The 26,905-nt window shown below is 48.7% G+C and overlaps 1 protein-coding gene across 1 annotated transcript in view; it reads right to left on the minus strand.

Annotated features, from left to right (window-relative positions):
• The window catches only part of Oca2 (OCA2 melanosomal transmembrane protein), a 276,342-nt gene that overhangs the window by 241,679 nt on the left and 7,758 nt on the right, over window positions 1-26,905 (minus strand). Inside the window, exons 6-10 of the mRNA XM_012517636.2 lie at window positions 26,315-26,372; window positions 25,306-25,378; window positions 18,833-18,993; window positions 16,266-16,348; window positions 14,574-14,727 (exon numbers count right to left, since the gene is read on the minus strand). Of these exons, the coding sequence (XP_012373090.1) occupies window positions 14,574-14,727; window positions 16,266-16,348; window positions 18,833-18,993; window positions 25,306-25,378; window positions 26,315-26,372 (529 nt within the window). The remainder of the gene's footprint in view (window positions 1-14,573; window positions 14,728-16,265; window positions 16,349-18,832; window positions 18,994-25,305; window positions 25,379-26,314; window positions 26,373-26,905) is intronic.

A 26,905-nucleotide genomic window follows, 5' to 3' on the forward strand; every position in this document is an offset into this window, starting at 1 on the left:
AGCTGTGGACTCACATATTAGGAAAACAGAATGAGAACAAATAAACACCCTACTGCTGCACCTCCAACATCTAGAAAATGAAGAGCAAACCAAAACTAGAGCCCGAAGACAGGAAGAAATCATAAAGATTAGAGCAGAAATTAATTCAACTGAGATGAAGAAAACAGTTCAAAGAATTAACGAATCAAAAAGCTGGTTCTTTGAAACACTAAATAAAATCAATAAGCTCCTAGCTAATCTCATCAAAAAGAGGAAAGAAAAATTCAAATATAAGCAATAAGGAATGAAAAGGGTGTAACTACCACAGACTCAGTGGAAATTCAGAAGACTGCCAAAAGCTACTTTGAGAACCACTCGCACACAATAGAAGACACAGAAGAAATGGACAGGGGGCTGGGGAGATGGCTCAGTGGAATAAGTGCTTCCCTGGCAAGCCCAAGGTCCTGAGTTCAATCCCCAGTTCTGAAAAAAAATAAAAATAAAAAGAAATGGACAGATTCCTAGAAAGGTACAAATTACCAAAACTGAATCGACAAGATATTACAACTCTCAATAACCCAATAACAGCCAATGAAATATGAAATGTAATAAAAAGCCTACTGAAAAGAAAAGTCCAGGACCTGATGGATTCACAGCATAATTTTCCAAGAAATTTACAGAAGATATAATCCCAATACTCCTCAAACTCTTCAATGAAATTGAGAAGGAAGCAGTCCTCCCAAAATCCTTCCTGGAGGCAAGTATTATACTAATACCAAAACCAGAGAAAGACGCAACTAAAAAAGACAACCACAGGCCTATCTCCTTCATGAACATAGATGAAAACTCAATAAAATCCTAGCAAATAGAATACAGCAAATCATCAAGAGTATTATGCACCATGACCAGGTAGGATTCATCCCAGGGATGCAAGGATGGTTCAATATACGCAAATCTATAAATGTAACACACTATATCAATAGAGCAAAAGCTAAAAACCGTATGATTATCTCAATTGATGCAGAAAAGCTTTTGACAAAGTCCAACACTCATTCGCGTTCAAAGTCCTACAGGAAATTGGAATAGAAGGCCTCTACTTCAATCTGATAAAAGCTATCTATGACAACCCAATGGCTAACATAATTCTAAATGGGGAAAAACTGAAATATTTTACTCTCAGATCTGGTACAACACAACGATGACCTCTATCACCCCCTCCTATTCAATATACTTCTGGAATCATTAGCTAGAGCCATTAGACAAGAGAGAGAAATAAAAGGAATAAGAATAGGTAAAGAAGTTAAATTATCATTATTTACACATGATATGATACTTTATTAGGAAGAACCAAAAAACTCCCCCAGAAGCTACTAGAATTAATATACAAATTCAGTAGCATAGCAGGATACAAAGTCAATACCCAAAAGCCAATAGCATTCCTCTACACACATAAAAAACACATTGAGGGAAATTAGAGAAACAATACCTTTTACAATAGCACCAAGGAAAATGAAACACCTTGCAATTAATCTAACTAAAAAAGTCAAAGATCTTTTCAAGGAAAATTACAGTACTCTGACAAAAAGAAATCATAGAGGATTTCAGAAAACGGAAAGATACTCCCTGCTCCTGGATAGGAAGAACCAACATTGTACAGATGGCCATACACCCAAAATTGCTGTACAGATTTAATGCAATCCCTATCAAACTACCACCAACATACCTCCCAAACCTAGAGAAATCATTCCTTAAATTTATTTGGAACCAGAAAAGACCTAGAATAGCAAAGGCAATCCCGGCCAAAAAAGACAAAAGACAAAGCAGTAGGCATTACAATTCCTGACTTGAAACTGTACTACAAAGCTACTGTGATAACATCAGCATGGTACTGGCAACAAAATAGACCTGAGGATCAATGGAATAGATTAGAAGATGCAGAGGCCTCTCCAAACACACTCAGTCACCTGATCTTCAACAAAGGGGCCAAACATGCTTACTGGAAGAAAGATAGCCTCTTTAACAAATGGTGCTGGAAAAACTGGCTCTCTACATGCCAAAAACTAAAACTTCACCCAGGTCTATCACCATGCACTAAGCTAAAGTTAAAGTGGATTAAAGATCTAAACATTAAAACAGAAACACTAAGTCTCCTGGAAGAGAAAGTAGGAGGAACTCTTGAAGACATGCAGTAGGTAAAGACTTCATGGACAAATATCAAATTGCACAGGTAACACTTGAAAGAATTAACAACTGGGACCAACTCTTATTGAGAAGTTTTTGCACATCAAAAGAAATTGCCAACAAAGTAAAAAGACAACCTACAAATTTCAAAAAAATATTGACTAATAAGCACTCAAAGGTCTGCTCTCTAGAATTTATAAAGAACTAAAAAACATTAGGGACTCTAAATTTAAAGACCCAATCCAGAAATAGGCATCTGAGATGAACACACGCTTCTCAGAGGAGGAAAATAAATATATGAAAAAAATGCTCCACATCACTAGCCATCCATGAAATGCAAATTAAAACAACACCGAAATACCATCTCACTCCAGAAAGAATGGCTATCATAAAGAAATCACCCAACAACAAATGTTGGAGAGGCTGTGGGGAAAAAGGAACCCTTCACTGCTGGTGAGAATGTAGACTGGTGCTGCCATTATGAAAATAAGTGTGGAAGCTGCTTAAGAAACTAGGACTGGAAATCCCATTCAAGCCAGCTATCTTGCTAATGGGAATTTTCCCAGAGGAACTGAAAATATCATATCATAGTGATATATGTGTACCTATGTTTATAGCAGCACAATATGTGATAGCCAAATCTTGGAAACAACCAAGATGCCCGTCACACCAGGAATGGTTGAATAAGATGTGGTATTTTTATATAATGGAGTATTACTGAGCTATAAAGAATGATACACTTGAAGCATTTATATTTAAGTGGGTGCCACTTGAAGATATACTCATAAGTGAAATAAACCAGACACACATGTGTAAATATCACATAGTATAAGAACTCAAAAGAAGAAATACAAATAGAAACATATAACACAACTAAAAGGAAAGCAAGAACTTGAAGATTAAACAACGAGGAGAGGGTAAGGAGAAAAGCTGGGAAACAGGACAGGCACAAAGCCATACATTTGTATGCACAAGATGGGCAAGGCAATGATCCTGAGAAACATCAGCAGGTTTTTGAAACTAGCAGTTAATTGGTAGAATTCTCACCCTGACTAACTATCCATGCTGACACCTGTGAACCAAGCAATTGCACTGAAGACAGCAATGTGTGACAGAAGGGTCACACTTGGAATGCCTGTCATTCCGGTCTTCTAAATACATGCTTTTGTCATTACATACCAATTATTACCATACTGTCTCACAAGTAAAAGTTTGTTTTTTTTTTAAATGGGTAGGGAGCCAGGGAGATGGCTCAGTGGAATAAGCGCTTCCCTGGCAAGTGCAAGGGCCTGAGTTCAATCCCTGGTTCCACCAAAAAAAATAAAAAATAAAAAAATAAAATGGGTAATAAATGAAAAAAAAAAGACACAAGGAAAAAATGACAGAATATGGTTAGATTTCTAAATTTCTGTGTAAAAATATGTGTTTATTCCTATTTTTTTTAACTTTTTTGGTTCATATTCTGTAAGGACTTAAAAGTTCAACACATCAATACTAGATGGAAAATACCTGTTCCATGTTATGCCTAATATGTTGTAGGGTAATAATAAGCTTCTCCTCTGGAGGGTTAGCAATCTAAGTTTGCAGATCAAAAATTAGAGAAAAAGAAGGGCTGCAAGGACAGACAACATTTTGGCCCTAGCCTTTCAAGGTCAGTGAGCTCAGGACATAGGAGAACTTGTACTGTAACACCATGCAACTCAGTTGTGTCCCAAATTTTCTGATGAAGATTATGGGGCCACAGAGGAAAGTGCTCGATGATGCAGAGTGTGCCTAAGGAGAGTCACATGGAGAGAAAAATTCTCTCAGGCTTTCACAGAAAGCACACTGGCCAAGCAATGGCCGTGACTCATCCACATGGCTGCCACTGACAAAGGATCTACAAAGTGAGATACAGTGTTTCAAGATAAATCCTGAGGGGATCTGACTGACCTTGTCAGACACAAAAGCTACATTTCTTGTTATAAAGGTCTTGCTTTATCTTGGTCTTAACCATCCAGCAGAAAAGTATAAAAGCAAGGTACAAAAATTAAAGCCCTATTAATATGCTGAGCTGTGAAAGGCTCAAGTCAACAACTTCTGACATTGTCAGTCCTACGGATAACCCACTACTATTATGGACTACTGGACTATATTGGATTATTTTGCTGAATTCATGAACCTGTAATATTTAAATGGCAATGGAATACCCATCTCTAACAAACTAAACAAAAAAGGGGATACAAAGGAAGGACCATTTTGTATCTGCCTATACAATATAGTTAGGATAGATATACAGCTACCTTCTCTTAATTCAATAAGAAGAAAGATTTGTACTGACATTATTTTGACAGGATATCATGTCTGCAGCTTGTACTATGATAACCACTAAGAAGATAGCAATATGCAATGTATTAATTATTGAAAATGTCCTATTAATCGGTTTTGAAACTGTCTCATTGTTTCTCAATAAAATTAATAAAAAAGGAATGTGGTGAGACTGAGTACAAAATTAAATATCAACAGACAGTATTTAATTATTAACACCATACAGTAATTTTAATTCAGTTATTTTTTGGCTTCTCTCTCACAGAATCTGACATGTTTGTGAGTGATCACCTGAAACTCAAACACTGAATAAAATCATTTCATTCATGATTTGTACTTCTAGATTCAAAGCTATTTTCAGTTAACCTTATGCCAAGCATTTGGTTTTTCACAATTTAGAGTTGGTATATTATTTTAAATAAAAATATCTAAACACCAGTAAGTTGCTACCAAATTCTAAGAATTCCTTCCATTCATGTTCTGCGTTGCTGTTTCAGCTGACAAAACATTTGGGTAACACTTTCGTCTTGTTGCTTAAGGCGGCCCGAGGAGTGGCGGGCGGGAACTCTCAGCCCTAGAGCTTCAGAGACGGAATCTGACACTCAGCCTCAGAACCTGAGCCCGCCGTGAGCCAGAGCCAGGCCGTCCCTCCTGACACCCACTCGCCTTTCACGCACCCTGACAGAGCAAGGGGAAGCCAGTCCCAGCCTGGATACATCTTTGATCATATTTTAATTTTTGCATTCAATTAAGACTTCCTGAGTTGAAAATTGGTGGCAGACGTGTGGAAACAGGCTGTGAGGAAGGAAGGCACTACGATTCAGGTGCGTAAGTGTTAGAAGTCTGACTCCAAATTCATGTGTCAGCGGTACGTGAGGTACAGCCTTTGAAGGTGCCTGTTGGATGAGATCATGAGCAGAGCCCCGTGATGGCGTGAGTGGCCACGTAAGAAGAGGAAGAGAGTCCTGCGCTGTTGTATGTGCTTTGTCCCTCCACATGAAGCCCTCTGCCACGTCCTGATGTGGCAAAAAGCCTTACCAGATGCCCATACCATGCCCTTGGACTTCCCACCATCCACAACCATAGCTTTTACTTCTTATAAATTATCTAGCCTCAGGTATTTTGTTATAGCAACAGAAAATGGGCTACACTGGGAAGTTTTGGCATTATGGAGACAGAATAAACTAGAAGCAGAATTCTCTCTACATATGAGTCTCTACGATCTCACACATAGAGAGAACCTGTTGCACACTCCTGTCTTTTAACCTGATCTTTTGGTTGACTTCATAGGGAACAGAGACTTTTGGTGGTGAGCTGACTGCCTGTCACTGTCAGCTACACTGGCAAGCAGCAGGAAGAGCTCCGGGAAGCACCCCCTGACGGCCAGCAGGACCCAGGGCTTCCTCCAGCGAGCAGCAAGACGAGCTGCCGGCTGTGCCCTGGGAAATGCCCACCCTGGCCTGTCTCCGTGCCCTCTGCCTCAAGTGCCAAGGCAGCTGGGCTGAAGGACACCCTCAGGCTGCACAGGCGGCCGTACAATGCAGAGTGCGCGGGACAGTGGGGGCTACTGCCTGCGGGCAGTGTGGGGACACTTTTAACCCCAATCATGTGAAAGGACAAACTATGTATCAACACAATTAAGTACCTGAGAAGGGAGGATCTCTTAGGGCTCCAGGCAGCCGCGCACAGCCATGTGGTGAGCTCGAGGCTGAGCCTGCACAGAGAGGCTCCGCCTCAAAGAAACTAATAGGTACGTGAGCAGCAAGCTCCCCAGCAACACTGGAAACCAAGAGTTTGAAAGGAAGGTCTTTAGGAGCACGGCAGAAATAAATGAAAGACAGACTGGCAAGATCACTGAGAAAATCAGAAAAATTGAGTTGACTTGGGAAAAGATAGACAAGACTGACAAGCCTTCACTGTCAGTCTAAGCAAGAAAGAAAAAGATTCAAATAAAATTATAAATGAAAAAGACTTTACTACTGACAGCACAGGAGTACAAAGAATCCTAAGAAGCGTCTATAAACAATTCCATGCCACACACTAGATAACCTAGAAGAAATGGCTAAATGCCAAGAAAAATCCAGCCAACCAAGAGCAAATCAAGACAAAATGGAAAACCTAAACTGACCAATACTGAATAGGGAAGTTGAAGCAGAAATTGGGAATGTTCCAACAAAGAAAAACCTAAGACTAGGTTTCACGGATGAATTCTTCACTAAATATTTAAAAGAGAATTATGCCGGGCTGGGGAGATGGCTCAGTAGAATAAGCACTTGCCTGGCCAGTGCAAGGGCCTGAGTTCAATCCCTGGTTCTGCCAAAAAAAAAAAAAAAAAAAAAAAATCCACATTTAAAAAAAAAAGAGAGAGAATTATGTCAACCATCCTCAAATTCTTCCGAAAACTGAAGAAAAAATACTTCTTCATCCATTTTATGAGACCAACATTATCCTTACATGTCAAAATCCAACATTCTTTTCACAATTTAGGAAAAATTTCTTAAATTGAGTACAGAAGAAATGTTGGAAAAACTGAAGGCGGATGCACACACACCTGTAACCAAGCAGTTGACTCCTGCTCTATAAGATTATTTTATAATGAATCACCCAAAGAATCTCATACAAAGAGTGCAGGAAATCTGTCCACACACTAAAGACCAAAGAATGCAACTGAAGGCCTGGATCCCAAGATCCTGCATGAGTCCAGCTGAAAACCTAGAGCCTATAACAGTGCCTCCCATAAGTCCAGCTGGAGGCCTAGAGCTCATGACAAAGTCTCACGCAGGCCCACTTCACGGATCTGCACCAGAAAGGCCCAAATGCCGGTGGTGGAAGCTAGGAAGTCTATGCGGCAGGACGAAGGATCTGTGCTAGCGGGCTGAGGGGTCTGAACTGGAGCCAGGAAGCAAGATTCAAAGTAACCACCAGAGCTCCCCCAAAGGTACCACAGCCGTCCTCAGCAGCTGTGAGGTCTCGAGCTCCTGCAGTGCTGAGGAAAGCTGGGTTCCCATCAAGATAACCAGCATGACAAGCTTCTCCAGGAGGCTGAGCTGCACACCATCTTCCCCTCCAGAGCCGGAAGTGATGCTCAAGGTGAGGACCAGAGCTCCCCCAAAATGAATCATAGCTATTAAACCCCAAAAGCCAACTATAATATTTCAAAAATTTTAATGATCTCACAATGACTGTTTACGAAATTACTGTTCAAAACGATAACGAATGCAACTAGAGACCATACTCGTAAGTGAAATAAATCAGACCCGCATGAGTGAACATCACAGTGTCGCCCTAGCGTAAGAGCCTGAAAGAGTAAATAAAATCCAGGATGCACAATAGATACCATGAAAAGGAAAGAAACTGCTCAAAAGGAAAGAACAACTGTGAAGGAAAGGAGAAAAGAAAGGAAAAGATTAGATAGATAGATAGAATCTAGCTGAGATAACTACACTACTAATTTCTATTAGCGCATTGAAAGAAATGGTTTGTGCTCACTTATCAGTTTTGCTTGCCTACAGCTTATAATCTGAGCAACTACTTTGAAGATTACAATATGCAATACACTAGCCATTGTTAATTGTCTATTACCTTGTTTTGAAATTCTATACTGTTATTTTTATTATTTTCTTCTCTTTAAAATATTTTTTTAAAAAGACACTCTGATTTAAAGCTATCCTGATTGATCAGCACAGACAGGATTTCCATAAGACATTTTTCTACTTAGCATTATGGGCAACATAACATTTGCCTCCAGCTCCCCCTTAAAAATTTTTAAGTTTATCAGAACGATTTAATAACCACAGATGTACAGAACTCACAGATGTATAAATGTGTAAATAGATTTGGAAAACCAATAGTTAGGGGCCCGAGTGCCTACAGCGATGCTACTACACATTTAGATATAATAGTAGGCAGGATTCTCAAAATCTCTGCAAGCTCAGAAATAAAAGCACCAGTTCCATCATCAGTAAAATAAAAGTGTAAAGCAACTCAGAATGCGGCTAATCCTCTTGAAGAACAAAATCACGTCTACACCACTAAGCCAGGACTCTGGACACCCACGTGAATAAATATAAATGCAAATACACGCTCGCCTTCCCATCTGCACATAAATCCATCTTCCTATTCCTATGGCCCATCTTTTATTTTGCTCTTTATTTATACTTTGGGTTTCTCATATAAGAAAAACTATTCAGCTATTACTAACAAAAAATAAAAACTGAAAAAAGTAGGAGATTAAAAGGGAAACGCAAATACATGCAAGTAAACTTGTAAATTAAATACAGAAGTCACACTGATTTCAGCAACCGTCTAACTCTCAATTTGTCTCTGATTCAAAAATGAAAATTTCTTTCTCATAGCTTGTTTTCTTCTTAAAGATAAAAACATATCTAATACCAAGAATATCTTTTTCGACAGCCTTTGGTGGTGCACACCTGTAATCCCAGCACTCATGAGGCTAAAGCAGGAAGATCACCATGAGTTCCAGCCCAGCCTGCACTACATAGAGAAACACTGTCTCAAAAATAAATAAAGACTATCTTTTCGAACAGTGATTTGAAAAGTATACAATGCACACAAAGACCAACAGTTATTCTTCTTATACAACTAACCCTACCAACTAGAGGACATGGAGATAAATGATTTTTGTATGTTCGTTTTGTACGCTGTCATCTTACTGGCCTTACTTATGTAACAGAATATTTGGTAGAGTTTTGGGGGGCTGCATACATGTAATGTCATTCCCAAATAGGAACAGTTTAACCTAACTTCCAATTCTTTTGCCTTGTTTCTTTATTAACGTGTGCTTGCTATGCATGGTGGTCATGTTTGATTTGGGAAGTTGGTATGTACACAACTTCTCAACTAGTTTCAGTCTCTTTACCCCATCACTCATCGGTCCCCTTTTCCCTGACCTCCTCCCCTTCTCCAAGAAAAAAAAATGTTTCACTGTTTCTACCAACTCTCCTTTATTTTATTCTTTAATTAGTGTATATTTTGGGGTTTCTCATCATAAGAAAAACTATGTAATGTTTAACTTTCTGTGTCTTTTTTTGTTCAGTATTGTGGTTACATGATCCATCCATCTTCCTGAAAAAGACATTATTTCATTTGTCTTCATAGCTAAGTAACAGTAATATTCCATTTTGTTCACATACCACATTTTCTTTATCCATCATCTGTTGATGGGCATCTAGGCTGTTTCTAGAGCTTGGCTATTGTGGACTGCATCGCTATAAACACGGGTACACATGCGTCACTGAAGCATAATGTTTGCGACTCTCTTAGGGGAGACCCCCAGGAGAGGTATAGGTGGGTCAAATGAGATTCTACTTTCAGACTTCTGAGGACTCTCCACACTGACGCCACGCGGTCGCTCCCGCAGCAGTCGCTCCCCACACCCTCACAGCACTGGCTGCTCTGCGCTCTCCGTGAGAGCTGCTCTAACTGGGGCAGAGGGAAGCGCAGAGTCATGGTGGCTTGCGTGTCCCTCGGGCTGAGGATGCTGCGCGCTCTCTCATGCAGTGACCGGCTCTCCAGTGTGCCCTACTGTCAGAGCTGCCCGTACTCTGGGCTCAGTCCTTCCTCTCGGAGGAGCTGTTTTGCACTGTGGCTAGTCCACGGTGTGTCTGCCACATCCTTCTCATAACCCATTTGTCAGATGCTGGACACGCAGCTTGCTTCCCAGGAAAGGCCACTGGTAATAATGCCGCAGTGAACACGGGTGTGCAGGGGCCCCTTCGGTTCTCTTGTGGAAGGCACAGCCCAGACTTTGCCAACCGATCCAAAGTGGTTCTTAACGTTTTTAACTCTGACATCAGCGAGAGCTTCACAAAAGAGAACAAATTAAAACACTGTACTGAATTTCATAAACCCGCGTGTAAATTTACTCTCTTTAGAAATTTCAAATCATTGTATGGACAGCTTGTGAGCTACAATTTCCCCTTATATTATAGCTAAGTGATGCGTGGTACAAACCCAACAATAACTCCCAAATCAACAACGCAACACCAAGATTCCCAGTGGCTCTCATAAAAATGACCTTCATGGGACAGAAGGCCTTCTTAACTCGTCTTTACAGAACACACAGGCCAAGGTTCAAGTTGTAGTAGGCTGTCTGGGACTGTGGTCCCCACGTGCTGCCAGCGCCACGCCAATCACAGGCTGCAGGCGTCACGGGGAGCCCTTTCACTGGCCTGTTATGGAGCAGATTTCAAAGTGATCATACATTTCCACTGTGATTGCAAGGCCTGTGATCTAGCCCAAGCACTGGTGACCATTCTGACACCTAAACAAAGACTGCACACTGGCAACGCAGCCAATGGACCCTTACATCGGTGTGAGTGAAAACAGGGAGGGGGAGAGGGAGGGGGAGGAGCAGGAGGAGGAGGAAGAAAATGAGCATTACCAGGTGCTCCTAGAAACCTAGCTTGGTTATTTTTGTGGGGATCAGGGCTCGCAGCCTCACCTTCCCTCAGAGAATCTCCAGCCTGGACCTAACCCAGTCCTCACACTTGGGTGACCCGGGAATGAGGCCCCTGACCCTGCTGCAACCTCTGACCCTGCCGTGACCTCTGGCCCAGCACCATCCTTGCCTTGCAAGCCTGAACCAATGTTTTTGCTCCGCTGGGTCTAGCATCATAGGACAGATGGTGGCAGTTTGTGGTGGGTGGACGGAGTGTGCAATGCGGGTTGCTTCCGATCTTAGCCTAACACAGGGCTCCAGTCCAAAAGGAAAGGAAGATGCTGGTGGAAGACGCACATGCATGCCACGGTCTGCTTGAGTGTCTGTCACACGTTCAGGTGCCTCAGCCTTGTCCAGAGGGGCGCCTGTCCTTACAGTGGAGCCCTGGGAGTTGGGATCCCCTTTCAAGACTCTTCGGGGAGGAACGAACACGCAGCACAGGCCAGAGCTCTGTGCTCACAGCACTGCTGCCAGGGAGGTGCAAGCCGCACAAGAGGTGACTGAGAAGAACGCTGACCCCTCCGAGGCCCTGGGCCACCAGGTCGAGCCCCGCGAACGTCACGCCCGGGGAAGTTCCAGGGGAGCCTTGAAGTCGCCATAGCTCCGGGCTGCAGGAGAGCGGCTGCACACAGAAATCTGTTTGCTAGACTTGAGCTAGACTGATTCTAGCTCAAGCACGGAAGCCGCGCAGACTGGTCCCACAGCCGCGGGCTGGCGACCAGGGTCCTGTCCAGGGCAGGTGCTGTGTGGGTGGACACCCGTGTGCCCTAATACCCGGCGGGGCTGGGCTGCCATCCGCCCGCGCACGTGCTGCTCCAGGAGGCGGCCGCGAGGGCAGCCCGGCTCGCCCTTCCTCTGCGCCGCCCGGCCTCGCTGATTCTTCCACTTACCGTGACGCGCGCGCCGCCTCACGTTCCTGCGAGCGTGGGCTTCCCTAGAGGACCGACCCGCACAAAGCAGGCCACAGCAGAGGCGGGCTCTGAGGCCGCCGCCCCCGCCGCGCCCAACCCGCGCGTGCGTGCGTGCGTGCGTGCATCTGTGCGTCCGTCCGTCTGTGCGTGCATGCGTGCGTCCATGCGGCAGGAGGCGGCACCGCGCTGGGGCTGCCCCGGGCTGGCTCCTGGGTCAGTGGGACCCGGCGGCCTGGAGGCCGGCGAGGCCGGGCCGGGCAGGAGCAGGGACCTCCGGTCCGCCCTCGGCCAGCCGCGGCTCGCTCACAGCGACGCTCTCACGCTTCGAGCGCCCACGTGCTCGGGTCGCGCGCACGCACCGAGCGGCGCACACCTCTGCACAGAACGGGCCCGCGTCTGCCCACGCGCTGCCAGGCGCACGCGCTACGGACACGCGGCCGCCCCGCTCCGACGGTCGCGCGCACGGTTGGACGCATTTCGCTCACGCCCACGCACGTGCGCACGCACAGCCAGCGCGGGAATGGGCGGGCGCGCCTGCTAGGGCCGCGCTGGCTTCGCGTTCCCCGGCATGCGCTGGGTTGCTTAATCCTAAACAGGTGCTGCGCATGGCCTAACCTGTCTCTTGTTTGATCAGGGCAGGACCTAGCTCACTGCTTCCAGGGTCGCGAATAGCTAAGGACTGCTGGCCCTGAGACGCTGGCAGCTTTTCTAGGGAAATAGGTGGGTTCCTCCTTCTTTCTGTAAATTTTTTTTGGGGGGGGCAGGGGGCTACTAGAACTCGAATTCATGACTTGTACTTGCCAGACAGGTACTTTATTACTGAGCTATATCCCTGGCCCCTATTTTCAGAAGAGGCTCACAGACAAAGTGGGGTGCAGAGCCATTGGCCCTGGCCACATTGTTAAACTAAGAGCAAAACTCAGGAAAACCTAACCGGGGGATTTCCAGGGGAAACACCCCTATGCCGTACGCCCTGCGTTCTGAAATGTGGCCAGCTTCCTTCTCCACGAACGTGCTTCCAGTGTTCATAAATTAAAGTGGAGATTTCCTGAAAGACTCAGGATTTTCTCCATTTGTCTCTCTTGAATTTAATTTCGCAGTTTCTAAATCAAACACTACATGAACTCCTGAATTAAACACAACGCTGCCTCGGGTCGCCGCAGTCAGATAAGGAGGGGAAAGGGGAGAGGGCCTTAGCATTTCTAGCAGAAAGGAGCCCACGAATGGTGGCAATCCTTAGCACGTAATTCCGGGAGCCGGATGAGGGAACGTGGGAGAAGAGTATTATCCTCTTTGTGCTGTGCGATATTTTTCATTAGGACTGTGTTAGAAGTGTTTTAATATGACTTTATACACCACGAGTCTAGAAGCCTTAGCTGTGATAATGGAATTTTCAGAACACTGCCCTGGGAAATACGAAGCTCCGTTACAGATGCAAAGAGCGAGCGTTAGAGGATTGCTCCAACTTTGTCCTTCAGGCCTTTCAATAAAAAAAAAAACTATTTCACAGGGATGAAAAATATGACCCCAAGAAAGTACCACTCAGGATTATTTATAGGACCAGAAGTGGAAACAACCTAAGGACTTTTCTGAAATGATTTAATCCCATCAGGGCATTAAAGGCCTAAAAGACTCTTAGCCTGTGTGCCTGCTCAGTCACATACAACAATGGGGGCCAAAGGTCCTCTGTCCGGACCCTCCCTGCCCAACAGCCGGGTTAGGCCAACCCCAGAAGACCTCGCTGTGCATCTCAAGTACCTGGGAGAACACTTTGTTTGATTAACATTTACAGAGCAGCTGCTCTGTTCCAGGCACTGAGAGAGACTGAGAATTTATAACAGCAGGGGAGGAGGCTTACGGTACAGGTCACAGCAGGAGACAGGAGTGACAAGTTCCCCTTTCTGAGGAGCCACTGGTAACAGCAGATAGGGAAAGTGGAGAGATATGTCTGCAGGTCACCCTAAGACTGGTCCCACTGAGCAAAGTAGGGTACCGACATAGGTGGAAGGTGCCTGCCAGCAGAATTTCGAGGCCTCTTATGCTAAAGCGGTATCTCTTCCCTGAGAGTTAGGAGAACTCTGAGTCCTCACCCTAAGTAACTTCTTCCCTCAAGTAGAAGAGCTAGAAAGGCTGAAGTGTTGAATCCACTCCCAGAAAGCCCACCAGGCAGTATCCAGCTCTGCCCTGGTGGAGACCCTCACGGGCCCTAAGGGACCCTGGAAGCACAGGAGTTAGTGAAGCAGGGGCAGGATGTCCACTGTCCCGACACCTCTGCGATCGTCTCCACCTCCTACGCCAAGACACACTCGTGGGGACTCCGCTGGGGCTTCACCTACTGCTGCTCATGAATATATAGAATCTGTATTTGCAAATTACACTAGTGTTACACGTCACACCCACTGAATATTCACCAAGACAAAAACCATTAAAAATTAGTAAGTTCAAAGAAATGAATGTAGACTAAATTCTCTGCCTGTAAATGCATCTAGCTATAATTCTGTAACAGAAAGATGGGAGGGGCTGCTATCATTTGAAGTCAAATGACACACACCTAATATCCCATGAGTCAAAGAGGAAGTCTCAAGGAAAATCTCTGAAATAGAGAAAACTAAACATAACTAAAATACAACAGATCACAATCTGTAGGATGTGGCTAAAGCCATGTTGACAAAAACGAGGTACAGTATCTCGACTGTGGGCATTGCTGGATGAAGACGAGTGGGCCTGACCATTACCTCAAATATGATCAGTGTGTAGACCCCCGCGAGGATGGCGGCTGCGATGACCACTTGGGCGTTGGTGCTGATGCGGAGGTACTGGTGGGACAGCAGGAGGGGGATGGCCTGGCTCTGCTGCAGGGAGGTCCGGATACTGACGGAGACACTTTCTCTGCAAATGGAGCACAGACCTCTCAGTTGGCTGGGAAACATTTCTGGGTCAGCCGTCAGTGTCCTTCCCAGCTCACATCCGCTGTGGCTCTGCCCAGGGCCAAAGAGATCTCGAGGAGATTCAGCCCAACTTAGATCAGTGATATATGATACCGAACACAGCCTTTCTGGGCCAACAAGACCACCAGTGAAGCTTCTCAGGCCCACCCACAGTGTCCACCTCCCTGTGGGCACAGCTCCAACAATTAACAAGAGGCTGAGCCCTACACAGCTGATATTAGCTACTGAGTTCCTCTTCCACCTCCCACCATACCCAACTGCTTTACCTGCTAACACACAGCAAAGCCAACTATTTAAACCACAGTCTCAGATCGTGGGGGTAAAGCACCATGACCAACAGCCCTGTAAATATTCAAAAGTTTATGGCATGGGAAAGCTGAAGCACTTCTCTATGGCTCAGTCAATAACTTTGTGAACTTCCTTGTGAACCCACAAAATTCCTACTTTTAAGTCCTCATTTCCAGTATCTCAGAATGTGACTGAATTTATAGATAAAACCCTTAAAGAGGTAACAAAGGTGAAATGAAGTTGTTAGGGTAAATCCTAACCCTGAAAGACAGTGTCCATATAAGAAGAGTGGAGATGCAGACAGGCGCGTGTGCACACACACACACACACACACACACACTGCATTGTATAAGAAGGCACTGCCAAAAGAAGTTTCAAGGAGAAAGTAGGCCTTCAACACCTTGGTCATGGATTTTTGGCCTGTAGAAATTGGAAAATGCAAGCCTGGTGTCTCCTTCCTAGCCCGGCCTCTGGGTTCAGGCAGACCTCGTTGACTTCCGCTGACCAGGGATACAGACTGAGCATTAATCACATCACGTAAAGGCCGGAGAACCCTCAAGAGTCCTGTAGCTCTCCCCTACATGTCTTCACAGTGCTGACGAAATCAGAGCATTAACTAAAACACACATTCTGCTTCAAAGCGGTCCTGCGCAAGCGCGTCCCGGCGCCTCCCACGGCGTCTGTGCCCAGCGTCCTCATGGCTGGGTGCCTCCTCCAAGCTGCAGGCTCACCCAGGTCTGTTTGTGCCACAGTGTGGTGTCCCACGTTTTTCAGATGACTGCTATGCCTTATGTGCCCCCTAAAAAGCCCATTATCTCCAGAATTGCTATGTTGATGGCACTTGGCGGGTCCCTCGGGGAGCAGCTAGGTTAGGCAGGGTACAACGGCAAGACCTCCGCCATGGCCTCGGCATCTCTGAGAGAGGTGGGAGGGAGATCGGAGCTGCTGCGCATGCTCCCTCTCCGTGCTGTGCCCTCTGTGCTTCCTGACACAGAACGAAGCTCAGCAGACGCTGAGCAGGCGCTGCACCGTGCTCTTGGGCTTCCACCCTCCAGAACGGTAGGAGCCAGATAGACTTCTGTTCCTATGAAGCAGCTCATCCTGGATGTCTCATTACACCAGCAAAAACAGATTGATCCAATGAGCTCATCCCGGACAACACCCCCAAGGCCACATTCCCCGAGAACCCACCTGCTCAGGATGGCAAAGGTCCTGCTCACCACCGAGTGCTCGCTTCTGCTTGGATTCAAAAGTACTGTCCAGTTCTGGGTGACCTGTAACAACCAAGCAGGACCAGGTAAGGCTTTTCTGGAGTGCCATCTGCAATTGGCCCCATTCCATTGAGGCATTTGAAAACAGGAACACAGAATCAGTACACAAAGCTATGAAAAGCACAGAAGTAAACACGACGTCCCTCAGCAGCCACCAGGCACTGCTTCCCGGGCCCTGAGGAGTACCCAGATCACTAGACTGTCCAGTCCCAATGGCCACGGTGTTTGACCCTCTCCTGCATAAGCACTTCCTTATACCCTAAATCACCTCTAGACTATTTATGCTATCTAATATATGTAAACACCCTATAAAATGCTTGTTACTCTGAATTGTTCAGGGGGAAATCACAAGGAAAAGCTTTCTACATGTTCAATGCACACAAAAGTATTTTCCAAGTATTGAGTCTGAACTTGGTCAAACCAATGAGTGAGAAACATGTAAATGGTGAGGCCAAATGCACGAGCCTGTTATGAGTGAAGAAGTCATTCAAGTTACTGGAGACTTGAAGTCCTTCTAGCTCTACGTGGCTTACAAGCATTGCTTCTTTAGAGCTATTTCCTGCTCACAGCCTGGAAGCAGCAAACGTGTCCCCAGAAAGCACTCTGCACCCCTCTGTCCCAGGACCCCTGAAGGTGGAGCTTCCTCTGTGCTATGGTTTGTGTCTAGCTGTCCCCCCAAAGCCTCATGCAGCATGGGGCAGCTTCTGGAGTTTGTGATTGATTATTGTGGGGGTGGGTGCTCCACCTGCCCTGAGGCAGGCAATCTGCAATACAATGTAAGGAGGGGAGAGGGGCTAGCTAGCTGTCCACACTGCTCTCTGCACCTGAAAGGGTGCTCTCGGCCCCGTGCTGCTCTGCCTTGGAGCCAGCTGAGTGTGGACTGAAACCTCCAGTTACTGTGAGCTAAATCAACCCTTCCTTCTCTAATTTTGAGTGTTGGATATTTGTCCCGGCAACAAGAGAAGAGTAACGGAGACACTGTGCTCCTAGCAAACCCACCCCACATCTTCTTGTCCCCAGGGGACCAGGAATGAGAGGGCCTGATTCAGAGCAGGGAGCGCCAAGTCCCTGGGAAAAGACTTCTCGTAGGTGGACTGGACTTTCACCCACAAATCATCGAGGAAACCGAAGATAGAAACTGTGCAATCAGTCAAAGCAGAAAAGCTCATGCATAAAAGAAAATTCCCTCAACCTAGATCCCTGGAAAAAACATGTTTGGAAAAATAAAGCTTTAGCAAAGTTCTTGTGTTCTTTGGTTTCTGGAACTGAATTTGCATGTGGGCATTTGGGCAGTGCCAACATGTTATGAAGGGCCTTTCTGCACAAGTGGGAGGCTCAGTACACCTCACCTAACTTGGGTGACAAGTACACATGTGATGAAAAGGCAGGTGGGGGCAGGGGCCACAGCAGTGTTCCGTGGCGCAGTCAGGCCACGGCAGCCAGCAGCGCATCATGCATTTCAAAATAATCAGACAAGGCTGATGGTGTCCGAAGTGCAGAAATGACGAACGTTTGCGGGTGTGGAAACGCTGGTCACCCCACTGAGCAGTACTCACTGTATACATGTACCAAGTTCTCATACTGTGCCCCGTTAATATTATGCATTGGCTAAAATTTTTATTAAACTAATTTTTAATTTTTAATTTTTTTAATATCAAAAGAAGCAGAATGTCCCACCATCTTCTGCAGAAGGATTTCCTATGTGGGGCAGTAGACATGTCCCTTGCTTGCACACAGTCTCTTGGAGTGGGCTGTGCACCTCTCCCGGGGGGATCCGGGCTATGTCCTCTGCCTGGGGCAGGGCGGCCAGCTTAAAACGCTGGTGTTGCACGGAGCATTGACCGAGAAACTGTAACTTTCTCCTAAAATAGTTGTAGCTGTATGGACTGAACTCTAGGAAGCAGGAAAATGGGGGGTAGCCCCTCCCGCAAGGACGGTTTCCTTCTACTGGCCGGTTACGAGGAAGACGCATTCCATACGGCTGTGGCAACCACGCACAAGTCACGTGGAGACGCACTGCAGGCCCTGAAACCCGGACCCTCTGCCCAGCTCTCGCCCTCCCTGTTTGCAGAGGTCTCTGAGGTGTGAGCGGAGGCAAGGTCGCCTCCCGGCCTCTGGTGACAGACGCTAAACTCCAGGAACCCGCGGTTCAGCAGCTGTCTGCCTTCGGTAGGGGGGAGGCCAGATGGAGCTGCGCTCCACCACAGGGCTACTGCCAGATGCAGGCTGTGTCCCCGCCTGGCCCAGGAAAATGGTTCTGAATGAGGCTGCAAGTCTAATTTTACTGGAATGGCAAGTTTTGGAATGATTTAGAGACAGAAAAAGAGAATTTCAACAACAAAGTGAAATACAAAGCGTCAACGGCCTGAGCAACAGCGGTATGGCTGCGGCACGGCCCCCCATCAAGCCCACTCAAGAGCAAACTCAGTTTGTAGTGGGATGAAATGGGGGTTTTACAGCTGCTTCCAAGCAGCACCTAACTGTCACCTGCTGTGGCTGCCGCCGCCTGGAGCTCAGAGCGCCCGTCTGGGTCACCTCCACCACGACATGCTCTTCTCGCCCGGAACGGCTCGGTCCACTGGCCGCCAGCGCCCCCGCCAGGCTGAGCTGCAGCAGCGTGGAGTCTCGGTGGCCACTGAGGTTCGCAGCTGCAGGGCGTCAAGGTGAACCTCCGAGGAAGGAGGGTCCCCGCCCCCCCCACGCCCTTCTCGGAAAGCAAAGAAACGCACCTCCCCGGCCCTCCCGCCCTGCAGCCCCGCATGCGCAGTCGGTCTGGCCCGCCACCTCCCGCCCAGCTCTGCCCACCCGAGCTCCCTGCGCTGCGCCCCAGCCCCACGGCCAGCCCTGCTCCCGCGTCTGCAGCTACCGGCAGGCTCGTGCCAAGCTCCCCCAGTGGACAGCCTGCAAGGTGCCTGCAAGAGTGAAAAGCCAACTAATCCACATCCACACCCTAACCCTAAGGTGCCAGATTCCTGTTGTAGGGTGAGAACCCACAGAAAGAACCGGAAGTGAGAATCAAATTGGCGACCTCACTGATGTCTCCTGGAGAGGGCAGAACCAACCGCCTTTCTTTTCCTTTTTTTTTTTTTCTTTCAGTTTCTTTAAAATTTAATAGCATAATTAGAATTTAAACTCAAGAATTTAAACAGATGTTTCATCCAATGTACAGTATTAGATTTCACCTAATGAAATAATCTAATAAACAAGTTGTGTGTTAGTCAATAATAAAGATATCAAATACTTATATAAAATTTGTTTTACAAAGTCTAGAAAAAATCATGAGCCTGTTAATTCAGAAAATGAAGCATAATTATGAATGATAAAAGTATCATGTATGTATAGAGAAATTCTATTTTTAAAAGGTATCCAATGACAACTAATTAAATGAGAAGACACTGGAAAAATTTCCTGAGGTTCTCTGGGTCTCTGTGTCAAATACTGCTCATACAAGACAGTTTCCTTTTTCCCTGGAACCAAATTCAGGATCTAGTGTTTGCCACGAAGCTGCAATGCTGTTGAACTGTATCCCAGGATTTAGGCATTATTTTTTAAATTTAAAAAAATTCAAAACAAGATAATAGGATGGTAACAATGGTTACTACATTACATATTGTTACTTTAAATCACTCAGAGCACAAGATATTACATGATTTAAGGCATCAAATCATGTAACGGCGGTGGACCAGGAGGGAGCTGTCAGGGCAGGAACCCTCTCTCCTCAGCCCACAGCAGGCCTGCCCTGGGCACCTGGGTCCCATGTGTGTGATCCATCGCAGAGCCCACGTCCCTCTGCCTGCGCTTGCTAGGGGCTCACGTTCGGAGACCCCGCCTCTGCTGCAAGGCCCTGCGAGGACACTGGCGTCTTAGAATGAGAGAGCCTGCTCAACTCCATCCCATTTAATCCAGAAAAGAATGCTGCTGTGGCAGGAAATAAATTTCACAATCATTCACCCTTCATATGAGAGACCTCAATGTCCAGCCCCAACTCACGCCCAGATCTTAGCATGATCCAGGAGCCAATTCTTTGCTTCTTCCTTAAATTCCTGACAAAGGGCAATTTCTGGAGCCGCTCCAGGGCAGGTCAAGCCAGCTGCTGATGGAGCGCCTGCAAGACGTGTGGAGCACTGGGCATGGCTCGCACGCCACGCCGTGTCCCTCCTGCAATAGGCACCCTGTATAGCCACACAAAAATATCTTCCTAGTAAAGAAAGTGTTCTACCTGCCGGGCAAGGTGGTGCACACCTGCAATCCCAGCACTCAGGAGGCTGAGGCAGGAGGATCCCTGTGAGCTCAAGGCCAGCCTGGGCTACTAGTAAGATCCTGTTTCAAATGAAGGGAGAGAGAGACAGAGACAGAGAGAGAAAGAGACAGAGACAGAGACAGAGACAGGGAGAGACAGACAGAGACAGGGAGAGACAGAGACAGGGAGAGACAGACAGAGACAGAGCACATTTTATCCTCCTAGCTGTCTAAGGGAGAGCCAGAAGGAGCTTCCACCCTCAGCAGGGAGCTTCACATCTCTGCAACTACTTGGGCCCCAGAAAGGACAAAGAGAAAAGGGAACCACACGCTGGGCAGCATCTACAAAGAAAAGGCTCCCGAGATCCACTTGCTTCCTCCACACCTGATGTCCTCCTGCCTGGTCTTTCCCCAGGAGAGACTCAGAAACAGCGCGGAACAGAGTCCACAAACCTCGAAGAGTGGGACAGTGCCCCCTGGAGGTCACTACGAAAAGAGCAGCCGCTTCTCCCTGCAGGATGCGAGCATCTGCTGCGCACAAAGCCTTTACAACTGGAGTCCCAGCCCTAGAGAGACAGCAACACCGCGACTCACTGCCCCGCGGAGTGCACACGCATCCGAGGGAGGCAAGCCCGCACACTCGCACGCCCTGCTTTTTCTCTGGTCCTCCACTGTCTGGCGTCCACACTGGCTTCCGGACCCCTGCACACAGGGGTCTTGCGTCCAGCCCCACCCCACAGCCAGCCTTGATCCTCACCGTGCCACCGCCTGACTGTGGTCCTAACACTGAGCTCCGGGGACCTGGCTGCTCTCCCCACATCTGGGGACCCCATGTCCTTGGAGACCTCCCTCGTGCTTGTTAACTCTGCCCCTGTAGCTCTACCCAAAGGGTCTTTGCGGTATGCAGAAATTCTGTTGTGAAAGTGCGGGTGCCCACAACATCCTGCAGTTGGTTTACACATGTCCCCCAGTGCAGCTAGCTCCGCGAAGGCAAGGCCACGTCTGGGTCGAGTGTTGATTTCTCCAGAGAATGACACAGCTATCCCCAAGTTAGCCCAATTCAGAGCTTAGTACCTGTGGTTCATCATGCCATCCACGAAGTCCTCTCAGCCGAGGGGAGAAGCCCTGCCAGGAAGAGCTTGCAGAAAAGAAGTCAGCAAGCATCCGCCACTCTGCCTGCACCCTCCACAGCTCTCCTGCCCTCTCGCTGTTAAATCTGAGCCACCATCCTGAGGGGCCCGTAGCCCTCCGACGCTGCGTCCTCTGGGGCCCTGGAGTGCTGCCTTTCCTGCCCTTGCCTGGACGCTGATGAGCAGAACAACGTCGTCTCTCCTGTGGTGTCAGGGAGGCCTGGGTGGTGGAGAAGGCGTGTGCTGCTCCACGCAGGAGCTGGTGCCCAAAGATGACGCCAAAGATGATGAAGGGCCTTTGCAGGTGCCTAGCACTGAAAAGCTTGTCTTCCAGTTCGCTGGCAAGCCACCAGCCACCAGGCCCAGCTAACCTGGGCAAGGACTCTCCCCACCCAAACTTGGGCCAGGCTCCACTGAGCCTCTCTCTGGACAAGGTCTTGATCTCAGCTTCATCTGTGATCTTAATCTTAGCATGAAGTTCTCCCACCCTTGATATCCAATCAAGTTCTTTGCACCTCCTGTGGTAGGTGAGTTTGGGGTCAATCTGGCTGGACCCCAAGAGGCTCAGATATTAGGTTAAGCATTAACCCTGGCTGTACCTGTGAGGGGGTCTCTGGAAAAATATCAGCATCAGAATTGTGGACTTCACTGCAAGATGACCAGGTGGGCCCGTGCCAGTCACCAAGGATCCAAAGAGAAACCAGGTGGGAGAGGGCCTGCACCTCCCTGCCTGACTGTGGGCCTGCCACCAGCCCCGCACCGTCTCCTTCTTTCTTGGGCGTCCTTGATTTTCAGGTTTCACACCCAACCGGCCTTGGCACTGTCAGGCCCCGGCACTCAGGCCTGCTATCTGCATGACTGGCTCCCCGGAGGCCAGAGAGCGGAGGGTGAGTCGGGGCCTTCACAGGCTCCGCGATCGCTAGAACCAATGCCTTATTATAAAGCTCTTGATTGTTTTCCTTGTTACCTGTCGAGTCAGTCTGGGGTACGAGCCCCAGCCGGCAAGTACGGGCGGGAGAGGATCCCTCCCCTGCCTGTTTCCTTTATGCTCCGTGAGCCCAGGGTGCAGCCTAGGGCATGACGGAAACACAGAGAAAGAGGGAGGAGGGGGAGGCAGGAGGGAGGCAAGGGAAGGGATGAAGGGGGCGGCAGGCGGGCGGGCACCACCGCTTGGCCGCATGTCCAGGCTCACTGACTCCCTTGTTCGCCAAGCCAGCGAGTGGCCTGGGAGCCTGTGGCAGGCCTCCCACACAGCCAGCACAGACAATAGTCCAGGGACAGTGTTTTAGGTGCTGCAATTGCAGGTTTCTAAAAGCAGAGTGGTGCTTTCTCCAAAAGCCCTGCCAGCCCCAACAGACGCCCTGTCCCTCCGGGGCAGCCAGGGGGCAAGGAGGCTCTCTGCTTGGATGACAACCACAAAGACCCAAAGAGTCAGCCGCTCAGAACTGGCCGACTCCCTGCTCTGTCTGCACGACATGCACTTCCCTGGGAGTGGTCCGCAGGCCCCACCCTCCCTGCACCACAGCGCGGTGCTCTGGGGCACGTGGGTCTCCATCACACTGCCAGCCCCACCTCCTCCCAGGCATCTTCGGGGAGCCCAGGAAACTGGACACGGCCCCACGGGGGACGCTCCACAGAGCTGAGGAGAAACAACGCACCCTGGCCTCCTGCCCGCCCCTCCGCCACTGCCTGCCCCCCTTCATCCCAATGTGTGGGCCTCTCAAGAGCAGAAGAGAGTGCCCAGATGACAAGAGTGCCCAGACCACTCTGTGCCAAGAAAGTTGGCCCTGTGACATCTTGGCCCCAAGGACGTTGCACAAGTACTTCAGAATTAAACAGCACCCTGCTGCTCAGCGGGATGAGATGAGGGCTCTGACTTGTTAGGACCAATCTTCTCCTGCCGGCTCTGTTCCCCGGGATGCCAGGCCGAGCCACAGGCTAGTGCCAGGCACAGCACCAGGAGCCTCCCATCCTCCCTCCTCGCCGAAGGCTCACCGCAGACCAGGTCTGGACACCGCGACCTCTGCCTTCAGGCTCTCAGCAGGCTCAGCCACCTGCGGGGAATCCCCAGGGGAACCAGCACCCTGTCCTGTGGGGGACTCCATGATGCCAGTGTCCTAGGAAGGCTGGGTTTTTTCAACCCATGGAGCTCCCATTGAGGAGAAAAAACAAAAGAAAACAGTTTGTCAAAATCATAGGGCTCTCCAGATCTCTCACAGGAGTTACTGCTTAGACCACACCTCAGACACATTTTTAAAGTCGAGCGACAATACCAGCGGGACCCAGAGGTACGCTGCCTGGGGAGTGCGAAGGGCTTTGTTCCCTTAGGCAGAGGCTGCGCAGGACCACATCCCTGACCAGGGGCCACCTGGAGACCCTGAGCGCCGTGTGGGCGGCTTGGTTGAGGGGAGAGAAGCCGCCCGAGAGTGCCTCAGGAACAACAGATTGGGGGTGAGCGGAAGGAGACAGCCCCGCATTCCACAACTTCAGTTCCTTGAGGTGATCAACCAAAGACACTAATGAGAAAAACCCTTGTCATTTAGTTCTTTGTTTTGTTATTTTTCATTTTGCTCTGTGTGTGTGTTTAGGAAAGGGTGTGCAGGGTCTCACTACGTAGCTCAGACTCATAGTGATCCACCTGTGTTCAGCCTCCCAAGAGCTGGGATTACAGGCGCGCGCCACCACGCCCAGTCCCAATCGCTGTCTTAGCGCACCACGGGTACTGGCTGGCACGGCACGCTGGGGATCGAACCCCGGCCACTGAGCCTGCCTAAAGCAGGGGCTTCAGTCCCCTGAGCTCTCTGGCCGGCCCTCATTTGGTTCTCTGAATGAGTCATCCTTTCTAAAAGCTAGTACCGCACCCCTCCCTACCTGTGGGTCATGAAGTCCAGCCCTACAGTAACACTGCCCTCTACCGGTGCACACCAAGAACTTCTTCTTCTCCCTTTGTGGCTCCTCCTCGGCACATCTGAATTGCCAGAGTCACCGCTCTTGTGTTTGGGGCCACCAGGAAGTAAAACAGAGTGATTTGAATTCCAAGTGCCTGATGCACCAAGTTACAGCGGCCACAAGCTTCAACCCAGCTGAAGTCTGACGAAGTCCACCCGAGTCCTCAAACTGGTGCCTCCAGGAGGCCAAGGGATAGCTCCTCGCCACGCTTCGAAGCTACTGACCTCAGTAGCTACTGACCTCCGTATGGATGTGTCTGGCTTTCAAGGAAAAAAACCTCTCCAGGCACCAGAAAGGCAAGAGCAAGCACCATGTGAAGCATCAGGCTACCACCAGCACCCGGGGACGGAGCCAAGGGAGAACCAAGAGCCTGAAGACGGGTTGGCAGGAAGGACCTCTGCAGAAATGTAGATGGGCGTGGTGGAGAGGCACAGAGTACAGAAGAGCCGCCGAAAGCCACGCTGTGCCCCTGTGCTGCCATCGCCCCCATGGCGGCCTTCCCCACTGCCCACCACCACCCTGGCGCAGAGATGCGATAGCCTCCACATTGACCTCAGCCACAGCAGGACACCGCCTGGCGGCTCTCTTCTGTGTGGCTCTCAGCCACGGCCCGCTGCCCACCCCAGTGCACACTACAGATACAGTAGCTTTCCAGCGGTGACACGGCCAGCAGCTGCCAGAGCCTTCCTTGATCTGGATACAGGCTGAACAGAATCTGCAACAATTAGGAACATTTAATGACAGATTTGTGACACCAGAGCAACAGGACTTGAATAATTTTGATTACTGTTAAAAATAGAGGCACGATGTTGGTGATGACTTACATAGCCAAGCTCCACCACTTATTCTGCGAAGTAAACATCCTGATTCAGCCTACTATGTTTAACTACACTTGCCCTCGACGATGGACACATGCCAGCTTTAAAGGTTAAATACTCAGCCACAAAATTAAACTGTCAAAGATGGGTAAAAGTGGTTTCCTGTAGAAGAGGGAGAGGTACAGCCTCTCTAGGGCTTGTCACATGTGTTTGTGGGATTTGTCTACCATTAGAAAGCCAAGTGACAATGAGACAGTTCAGAGCAAATCCACCCAGTCTACTGTGGATGTGTCTAACGTCATCTCCAGAGAGGGACAGGCCTAGGTGCTGAGCGTCCATCTGCTCTCTGGACAGAGGAGCCAGGCATGTGCTGACCTCCACCACAACATCCAGCTCTCCCTCCTCACCCCATGTAGGTAGGGGTGACAGGGGCACACTGCTAGCAAGAAATAGAACTGTGCCTTTTCAGATTTCAAAATAATCATTCCATTTTGTACGTAGCTTTGCCATCTCTGCCCCCCTCCCCATGTGTGCAGACAGGTGCTTGTACCCAGCTCAGCCCATGAGTGCTGACGTCCAGAGCCACGCTTGCTGTCAGGGGCAGAACTGGACTCACGCTTGTCCTAGGACCAGGAGAACCCTGGCCAGGCCTGCTCGGCATGGCTCCCCTCACCACCACGCTGCCCACCCTCATCAGCCCCTTCAAAGCATAGCCAGCATCAAGCGAAGGCGCCAAGCAGTGGGCCCCACCCCTAAGATTCCGTGCCATCCAATCCAGGCCCTAGGGGCAGCTGTGGCCCTGCGCAAGGCCCAGTGCACCCACAGGTACTCACAGAGCACAGCACCACAAAGACAAACAGGCCTGTGACTTTCAGCCACCGCACACAGCGCCTGCAAGAGAGGAGAGGGTTGTGAGCCTTAAGCCGCAGCCCGCCAGCAGGCTTCAGCTGGCCAAACCGCAGACACCTTCAGAAGCCCGCAGCTGTCAGGGCACCGCACGCTGTCATCACACTCTGCTTCATATCCCTCACGGATGTGAAGCAGAGCTCTGGCCAGTAAACCTGTACCTCATCAGAGGCGGCCGGGGGAGGAGCAGAGGGAAAGGACCCTGAACTTGGGCGTCTGCCTGCATCTCCACCAGCCTCCTTGGGACTTGGAGTAGGGCTGGGGGAGACCAGGGAATTAAATACCCTGTCATGGCTCTGTAACGCGTACTTATCCCTTAATTTCCCACTGTCTTCTGGAGGCAGAAATATAAATCTATCATCAAATATGAAAACAAATAGCTCAAGAAGGACACCTCAGAGGCCGGGGAGATGGCTCAGTGGAATAAGCGCTTCCCTGGCAAGTTCAAGGGCCTAAGTTCAATCCCTGGTTCTGTGAAGAAAGAAGAAGAAGAAGAAGAGGAGGAGGAGGAGGAGAAG

Source organism: Octodon degus, unplaced genomic scaffold, assembly GCF_000260255.1.
Source record: "Octodon degus isolate 3935 unplaced genomic scaffold, OctDeg1.0 scaffold00199, whole genome shotgun sequence".
In the NCBI taxonomy this organism is placed as follows: Eukaryota; Metazoa; Chordata; class Mammalia; order Rodentia; family Octodontidae; genus Octodon; species Octodon degus.